The 9,526-nt window shown below is 41.9% G+C and overlaps 1 protein-coding gene across 16 annotated transcripts in view; it reads right to left on the bottom strand.

Moving 5' to 3' along the window:
• RAP1GDS1 (Rap1 GTPase-GDP dissociation stimulator 1) overlaps nt 1-8,094 on the bottom strand; it is a 176,170-nt gene extending 168,076 nt beyond the window's left edge. For 8 of the 16 annotated variants that reach the window (XM_063610216.1, XM_063610215.1, XM_063610217.1 and 5 more), the window contains exon 1: nt 7,873-8,063. In XM_063610216.1, coding sequence (XP_063466286.1) covers nt 7,873-7,876 — 4 coding nt within the window. In that variant the 5' untranslated portion in view covers nt 7,877-8,063. Of the gene's footprint in view, nt 1-7,230; nt 7,487-7,872 lie in introns of those variants that run through there. The other 8 variants (XM_063610211.1, XM_055296956.2, XM_063610207.1 and 5 more) reach the window with 6 other exon arrangements.
• Nucleotides 8,095-9,526: the final 1,432 nt, after the last annotated feature.

Below are 9,526 nucleotides of genomic sequence, written 5' to 3' on the forward strand. Positions count from 1 at the left end.
CACCAATGTTATGGAGCTTTTCTCCAGTATTTTCTTGTGCACATCTTATGCTTTTCAAATTCAAATCTTTTGTTTAAATCTCTGACCCATTTTGAGCTGATTTTTGTATATGGGGTGAATAAGGATCCAATGTCATTCTTCAATATGTGGATATCTAGTTTTGACAACAGTGTTTATTGAAGAGATTGTCCTGTCCCCACTGTGTTTCCTTGGCTTTTTTTTTTTTAAAGATCAATTGACTGTAAACTCTTGGGTTTATTTCTGGCCTTTTTATTCTGTTCCATTGATCTATGTGTCTGCTTTTATGCCAGTACCATACTGTTTTGATCACTATAGCTTTGTAACATGACTTGAATCATGTAGTGTGATGCCCCTGGCCTTGTTCTTCTTGCTCAAGATTATTTTGGCTATTCAGATCTTTTGTAGTTCCATACAAATTTTAGAATTGTTTTGCTATTTCTGTGAAAAGTTTCACTGGAATTTTGATAGGGATTATATTGAATCTGCAGATCACTTTCAGTACTATGAACAATTTTAACAATATTAATTCTTCCAATTTATGAGTATGGGATATCTGTTTATTTAATTCTTCAAATTCTCTCATCAATGTCTTACGGTTTTCAGTGTAGAGATCTTTCACCTTCTTGGATAAATTTATTCCTAAATATTTTATATTTCTGCAGCTACTGTAAATAGGATGGTTTTCTTGATTACATCCTCAGAAAGTTTGCTGTTAGTGTACAGAAATGCTTCTGATTTTTCTATGCTGATTTTGTATCCTGAAACTTTACCGAATTCATTTATTAGGTCTAATCGTTTTTGTCTTTTTTTTTCAAGGAGTCTTTAAGGCTTTCTATGCACAATACCACGCTATCTTTAAACAGATCATTTTACTCTCCAATTTGAATGCTTTTTTATTTCTTTTTCTTGTCTATTTGCTCTGCTAGGACTTCTAGTACTATCTTAAATAGCGGTGGCAAGAGTGGGCATCGTTTTTTTTCTCAATCTGAGATAAACCTTTCAGATTTTCACCATTAAGTATGATGTTATGGGCTTGTCATATATGACCTTTACTATGTTTAGGCATATTCACTCTACACCAAATTTGTTGAGAGTTTTAAGAATGAAAGTATGTTGAATTTTGTCAAATGCTTTTTCTGTATCAACTGAGATGATCATATGATTTTTGTTCTTCATTCTGTTAATGTGTTGTATCACGTTTATTGATTTGTGTATGTTCAACCATTCTTGCATCCCAGGGATAAATCCCACTTGATCATGATGTATGATCCTCTTAATGTGATAAGACTGCAAATCGAACCACAATGAGATACCATTTCACACCAGTCAGAATGGCTATTATTAAAAAGTAAAAACAAACAAACAAACAAAAAACAGATGCTGTACGGCTGTGGAGCAAAGAGAATGTTTTTACACGGTTAGTGGAAATATAAATCAGTTCAGACACTGTGGAACGCAATTTGGAGACTTCTCGACGAACTCAAAACAGAACTACCATTTGACCCAGCCATCCCATTACTGGGTATATTTCCAGAGAAGAATAAATCATGCTACCAAAAAGACACATGCTCTTGGATCTTCATCACAGCGCTATTCACAATAACAAAGACACGAAATCAACCCAGGTGCCTATCAATAGTGGACTGGATAAAGAAAATGTGGCACATATATACCATGGAATACTATGCACTCACAAAAAAGAATGAAATCATGTCCTTTTCAGCAACATAGATGGAACTGGAGGCCACTATCCTAAGCAAATTAACAGAGAAACAAGAAATCCAAATACCACATGTTGTCATTTGTAAGTGGAAGCTAAGCACTGGGTGTACATATGGACATAAAGATGGGAACAACAGATACTGGGGACTACTAGAGGGGGACAAATGGAGGGACGCAAGGGCTGAAAAACTACCCACTGGGTACTATGCACACTACCTGGGTGATGGGATTATTCATACTCCAAACCCCTGAGTGATGGGATTATTCATACTCCAAAGTGTCACGTAATATGCCCATGTAACCAACCTGCACATGTACCCTCTGAACCTAAACTAAAAGTTGAAATTATTTTAAAAAAAGAACTAATACCAATCCTTCTCAAACTCTTTCCAAACAATGAAGAAAGGGAAATACTTCCAAACTCATTTAATGAGGCCAACATTACCCCGATACCAAAGCCAGACAATGATACTACAAGAAAAGAAACTATAAGCTAATATCCTTAATAAACATAAATAGAAAAATCCTCCAGAAAATACTGGCAAACTGAACTCAATATCAACATGTATTTTAAATTAAACTTTTTCCTTATCAGTTATCCAAACATTTGGCTATCTAAAGTTACATCAGGTTCCCAAAGGACTGAATCTTCCTCCTTCATTCCTCCTGATGTTCATGACTGGATACTAAAATTTAGGTAATTCTGATGGCTGTTGTTAGTGCCACCAACAACTCCAGAATTGCTATGTTCAATCTCAGGTTCAATCAGGAATTTCTGGAGAGCATCCACACTATTTCCCCAAAGTCACCTAGAAATTCCAAGATTACACTATGAAAGCAAAATCATTTTGGTTCTTAAAATCAATTAAGGCTATTATAACTTTCCAAATAGTAGTAGTACAGACTTCAGAATATGACTACCAAGGATAGTGAATTCAGCCCTTCTCCCACATGAAAAAAAAAGACATACAAAACAGATATAATGCCAACATAAGAAACATTTTTAAATTTACCAATCTAGCATCTATGCTTTTTGGAAATCATAAATTTTAGTAATTACCAGCTTTCAAAAATATTTTATCACCCTGCCTAGACTTGCAAAGATCAGGCAAAATTAGTATTTACTATTTAGCTATGAAAACCATTCCTGGACTTGGAAATATAGGCAAAATAAAATGACTATAAGTTTGATACATATCTACAGAGATAACTACAACTCCAGGAATTAAAAATATAATTAGAAGCATACCTATGATCTAAAGAAGTCTCAAATTCACAAAGTCTAAGAGTAAAAGTGATAAAACCATTCATCAGTAAAGAGTATTATTTAGGCAAAATGCCATGCAAAATTATAAAATCATTCTAGACTCACTCCGCATGACAGACATTATAAAAATAAAAATTGTACTATACTAAGTCACAAAGACATTAAAAATGAAATGTCAAAGAAATGTGAGGCACTATGGTGAAATTAAAAATTATTCTTAGACAAGAAAACAGCATACGTCCTTCCATGTAAAATGCAACCTTAAAATAATTTTTTTAATTTGTAAATTAAAATACATTTAAAATTTTAAAATATTTTCTAAAATGTAGTATCTGTCATGCGGAGTGAGTTAAAAATGTTTTTAAAAATCTATGTTTTCTCATAGATCTTTAAACAAGGTGAGAAATACAGCATGACTATACCTAATGAACTGTTTCCACTTATTATTCACTTAGCCTTTACAACTGACCTCCATATCTACTAAACCTCTTAAAGTGGCTTTTTAGAAAAATATACTGGGTAATATCCTAACCAAAGCACTTAGAGCCTGTTCTCAGTCCTTATCACCCTCCTGACTGTTCTGAAAAAACAGACCTTATTGACTATTCACTCTTTCTTAAAACCAACCATATACCAATCCTAGTCTTTCACCAATTCTAGTCTTTCACTCTAACTTCTGTGTTTTTCAGTGTGAAATCATACCATTCCTTTTTCCCTAACTACGGAAAACTTAAGGAACCCCATTCCTCAAGATTCTTACCATGAACAATTTTCCTCTTTTTCTTTGTTGACTCTTGTCCTCTGATCTAACTTCAAATATCACCTCAGGATATTTGTGGATAACTTCCAGATCTCTAATTCAAATTGTACTCTCAAAAGTTAAAATAAATGTTTGTTAACTATTTTTTATGTAGTTTCAGTCAGTCAACACAATTTTTCTACGTGGCTACTATGTGCCAGACACTAGTGTTAGAAATGTATTCAAATCCTAATATGACAACGTCCTTGTTATCAAGGAGCAGAGACTAAAGGACAGACCAAAAAGTCTAATGCAACAGGTCCAAAATTGAGTATCTATGTTTCCTCTTCCTGTTAATTGAATATGTATCAGGAGATTCTCGTATCCTCATTATCACCCAGGCTAAAACCTGTGACTCTCAATTCCATACTCAATGGGTTGCCACGTAAATCCTATTCTTTATTTGCAATATTCTATTCCCATTGCCATAACCTGGTTCAAGCCATTAAACATTTTCGTCCAAACTCCAACAACAATCTTCTGAAGTGTTCTGTAGTTTCTCATCTAATCCATCCTGCACTCAACTGACAAATTTTCCTATACCACAGATGTGATCCATCACTTAACTGCATAAAAATGTTTAGTGGTCTCTCAATAGGTAAGTCAGGTTAAAATTCTTCAGCTTGGCATTTTAGATCCTGCATTATCTGGTCATTAGCTATTACTGTACTACTTTTTCATGTCTGTTACCCACTATTTCCTTACCTTTTGCTCTAGCCAAACAATGCTGTGTAATCACATCCTGGAAACTCATAAAATGTTTCCTATCTCTCTATCTTCCTTTATGTCATTTCTCTTCCAACTCCAGACCAACTCCATTCTGATTAACAGTCTCATTTCTACCTTTAAGAAAGTTAACCCACCTTTGGTTCAAATAACACCTTTTCTCTAAAACGTTCTCTCCATTCTCTGAATCTATAATATATGTAAAGGTCTTTTATATAACTTATACCTTTACTTCTATTGTAATTTGTCTATGTGTCATATTGTTCCTAAGATTATAAACATGAAACATGAATATCTTTTTATCTTTGTCCTCCCAGTACACTATAGTACATACAGTACACTGCACACTGTTGATATCCAACAAACACTAAATGTATGTTGAATCTGAAATATGACATATACATAAAATAGCAGCTATGGCCATAAAGTTATATAGGAATTTTCTTTCACTCTCTTGTGTAGGAAATTATTGCCATGAGAATATCCTTTTTTTTTTTTTTGAGACAGAGTTTTGCTCTTGTTGCCCAGGCTGGAGTGCAATGGCATGATCTCAGCTCACTGCAACCTCTGCCTCCCGGGTTCAAGTGATTCTCCTGCCTCAGCCTCCCACACAGCTGGGATTACAGGCGCCCGCCACCACGCCCGGCTAATTTTTTTTTTGTATTTTTAGTAGAGACAGGGTTTTACCATGTTAGTCAGGCTGGTCTCCAACTCCTGACTTCAGGTGATCCGCCCGCCTCGGCCTCCCAAAGTGCGTGCCCGGCTGAGAATATCTTTAAAAATAACCTTATTTATTTCTTGAGACAAATTAAAAAGCACTTCTCCCCCCCTCATCATTAACCAGTATACCTTCTACCTTCTTATGTGTGCACGAGTTGTTATACTAACTTCCTTGGCTCAGATATAAAACTGTTACCCAAGGTTTCAATTTTAAATTATCATATGTATCTACTGATCATACATGAAACTGCCTTACCATTGAAGAAAGTTTAGAAGGAAATAGATTGCCTGAGGTTGACTCAAAACCTACCTACAGTGTACTGGGAGGCATGGTACAATTATACCTTTCTGTTTCTCCTTATCCCCCAACTAGATAATATGTACCAATCCAAATGTTTGTTCAGATGAAGACTATATCTTCAGGTTCAAAAGTTGAAAATAATAGGTGGCTTTAAGTTCAACAATTTGCCAAAGATTTACTGAATTTCTATTTGAAAAGCACTGTGGGGAACACAAAAAAATAGTAAGACATTTTTCATCTTCCGGGACTCATGATTAAATGCACAGCACACACACATAAACAACTCTATTATATGGTAGATTATGTAAGTGCTAAAAAGCTTCTAACAAGGTACAAACAGTGCTTATGAAGAGAGAGATTAACCAAAGAGTATCAGAGATGGCTTCAAAATGAGCGATAGGTTTCTATTTGGCCCTTTTTAAAAATCAAGCAATAGCATTCAAGATTTTGAAGATTATTTTTAAGTAGATAATTTCATTGCTTTTAGGTATTTTTATTCACCAGTGTTGTAACGGAATTGGATTTTTTTCCACTGAAAAAGTACGGATTTAACATGTAAGTTAAAATGTTAAATGGATTGTTTGAGGCTCACCTGGAAACATGGGAAAATATATTTTGCAAGCCAAACTTGAACTTACAGTCCAATATCAGATAGGGTTATTGGACATACTGTATATTTCATTTGAACATACACACATTTATCTGTGTGTTGTATGTTCAAAGGAATTTTATTTCAAAGTGTATTTATCTGTGTATATTCAAAGGGAACATACATAAACGTGTGTATGTTCGACGGAAATATACAGCTTGTCCAACAATCTGATATAATACCTATTTAAAAATCTACTTTAAAAGAGAGTAGACACGCATAAATGGGCCACCCAATTTTTACAGAAATTTGTTCAGCATATCGAGTACTCACGTTAAAAAGAAAAAACAACTTAACTGAAAATAAAATTCAGAGCCCTAGACCTTTTTGATTCATACCACCTCCTCCGTCAACCCTGGCCTCTTCCAGACATATGGCCAAAGGCTGGGATCAAAGCCTGAAGTATTTGCTGTTCCAGAAAACTCTATGGACATCATTCCCAGGTTTAGATACTTCTTTAAGATTCTGAGTTGCACCACCTAACTCTGAACGTGTTGAGCACTGTATTAACAGATGAAAGGACCACATTCATCTCAAGCTTTAAATAACTCGCACAGAAGGGGTGGGAAAAGTCCCAGCTGACAGATGCCAAGGGAGCAAATTTTAAAAAGAGGAAATTATGACAGACAGGAGTGGAAGCAAACTGGGGAACTTAGTACAAGTCGCTACTATTAAAAGAAACTTTGAGCTCTTAATTACATGACAGCATTCATCAGACGTTTCTGTGATTACTGAATGTAACAGTTAAGCAATACATGATGTAAAAAAATAAGGTTAAATTTATATATCGTTTTATAAAACATATTTGCTCTTAAATATCTCATCCAAACCAATCTCTTCAGATTAACTATAAATACAAAGGAACTAAAATCAGATTATGCCGATTAGACAGGGGGAAGCTGGGAAAGAATAACTACCTTGTAAGTTCGGTAACAACGTTACAGGGCGCAGTTTCTTGCCACAGAAGACGGACGAAGGAATCCAGAAAATAGGCTGGTCACAGGAATACTGCACACTGTACTCACCCAGCACTAATTCAACAGCTAGCGGCTCTATCCTGCCTCACGTTCCTCGTGGCCTCTGACAAGTCATCCTTTCAACCTATGAGGCTGTCCGCTCTCCCCCTTGGAAAATAATTTCCGTGCAGGTTGTAAGATCTCCCTCACAAACTACTTGCTTCCACTTCCCCGCCCGGGATGAGGAGTCTCCACGACGGGGAAAGGTCGCACTGACAGAGAAGGAAGTTACACGAAGTGGTCGCGGTCGGACCCGAGCCTCGAGCTCAGTAGACGCGGGGGAAAAGGAAGCGGGCGGCCTCTGGAGAAACGGGGCTGGAGCTGCAGATGCGAGCCCGCGAGGCAGGCTCCGTGGTGCCCGGGCACCGGCAGGAAGAATGGAGGAGGGGAGGCGAGGCTGCTAGGTGCCGGGGAGCCGGGCGGCGGTCCGGCCCGCGGCCGACCCCACCCCAGCCCGCGCTCGGGACCCTCCCAGCCCCGGCACCCGGCGTGCGTTCCGCGTGCGCCGACTCTCCCCGGAGGAACAGCCACCGTCTCACACCCGGGGACTGGAGAAATCCGGCAACTTTGCGCGAGAAATGCTTCCCACCCTGCAGCACGCCGAGAAAGAAAAAAATGTCAGGCGATGACGGGGGAGGAAGGATGACTTACCCATGTTGCTCCCCGAGGGTGAGGAACCGGCGGGGCGAGGCGAAGGTCTCCGGTGCGGGCGGCGCGGCTCTGTGTCCTCCCTCTACCTCCGTCTCTCCCGCAGCCAGGGAGGGACCCGCGGGGGGCGGCCGCCGGGGAGGAGCAGCTGGTGCTGCTGCAGGCGGCGCGGCCGCGGCGGGGACGAGCGGCGGGGGGCGGGGCGGGGCGGGGCGGGGCGGGGCTGGCGGGCGCAGCCTGCGGCGGGCGCGGCTCCGAGCGGGCGGGCGGCGGAGGCGCGGGAGCCGGCCTGAAGAGCGCCGGCCCCGACTCGCGGCCCGCGAGCGCCCCGCCCTCCCCACCGAGCATGCTCAGTGCCTTCCCACCCCTCCCTCTGTGGCGAGCGAGGCTAAGCGTGCGGGTGGGCGTGTGTTTGCAGACCGGCTGCAGCTGCGGCGGAGGATCTTCATGGCGGCCGTCTGAGGGGCGGAGGGTGGGCCCGGAGAAAGCAGGGAATGGGGATATTGAGCCCGATCTGCTAGCAGAGGACCCACCGCTGCCTTGCTTTCCCACCCTGACCCACCAACCCCCCACCCGGAACCCGGGCCTGCCTTCTTTACGGGACGACCGGTACGCACAGGCCGGAATTAACTGGAGAAGAGGCTGGGCCGCCGCAGAGTCGGGAGGGGTGGTGGGAAGCCAAAGCTGACGCCCCGACACGAAGCTGGAAAGGACGTGTAGGCGACTAGGCCTGCGCCTTTTGGGGACACCTGAGGACGCCCGCTGGGCAGCTGGCTGAGGAGCGGCCGCCGGGAGGGCGCTCGATAGCAGGCGTGTCATTGGGACACTTAAGGCTGCTCTAGCTGTGGCCAGCTTAGAAACAAAGGTCCCGGCAGCGAGGAGAGCGCCCGCTCCAGGATTTCCTCGAAGAGTGTGTCGTTCTCCTTCCCGGAGGAGCGCGGCCTTCGTTCCCCGGAGGGCGCTAGAAAGGCCCTTTAACCGGGGTGCCGTCGGGCTCCATCCTGCTCTCTGTGAAAGCGGGAGGAACTACGTTCCCCAGGCTTGAAAATAAGCGTCCTGCTGGGTTGGCTGCGGCACTGCCAAGCTAACCCGGCGGAGGTCCTGTGATCCTGGGGCCGCCGCCCGCTCCCACCACCACCTCGGCCGAGGAGAGAACCTGAGCAGGGCGCTCCCACTGAGGGCGTCCTCCCGACCGGGCATGCGCGTGAGGCCGGGGCTGGCTTCGGTCCTCTGCCCTGGGGTAGGAGGCTGGAGGAAACCGATTTCTCTGCACCCTAATCTTGCCCTGGCTCCTCCTGAGTGGGGTGAGGAATCTGGTCGCTCTCCGAGGCTGCAGCGACCGCAGTCCTTCAGGGGAGAGGGTGCAGTCAGCAGTACAACCTGTGGGAGAAAGATAGCTGAATCGAGGTGTCTTTCCCCTGTCAAGTTTCACTCGGTCAATCCAATGTTGAGAAAGGGCTTTTTCTGTTTGTTTTTTAATTAGTCGCCTATTCTCACAGTCATCAGTTTCTGCTTGGTGACTAGTATATCGAGCACACAAATCAGAAGGGGCCCTGTAATTTGTTAAGCAAAGAGCAGATTTTATGTGATTTTTCTACAGCAAGAAACGATAATTAAAAAGGTTTAGTAAAACAGGAAAATACAATTTAATTGCTGA

Source organism: Symphalangus syndactylus, chromosome 10 (genome assembly GCF_028878055.3).
Source record: "Symphalangus syndactylus isolate Jambi chromosome 10, NHGRI_mSymSyn1-v2.1_pri, whole genome shotgun sequence".
Classification (NCBI taxonomy): domain Eukaryota; kingdom Metazoa; phylum Chordata; class Mammalia; order Primates; family Hylobatidae; genus Symphalangus; species Symphalangus syndactylus.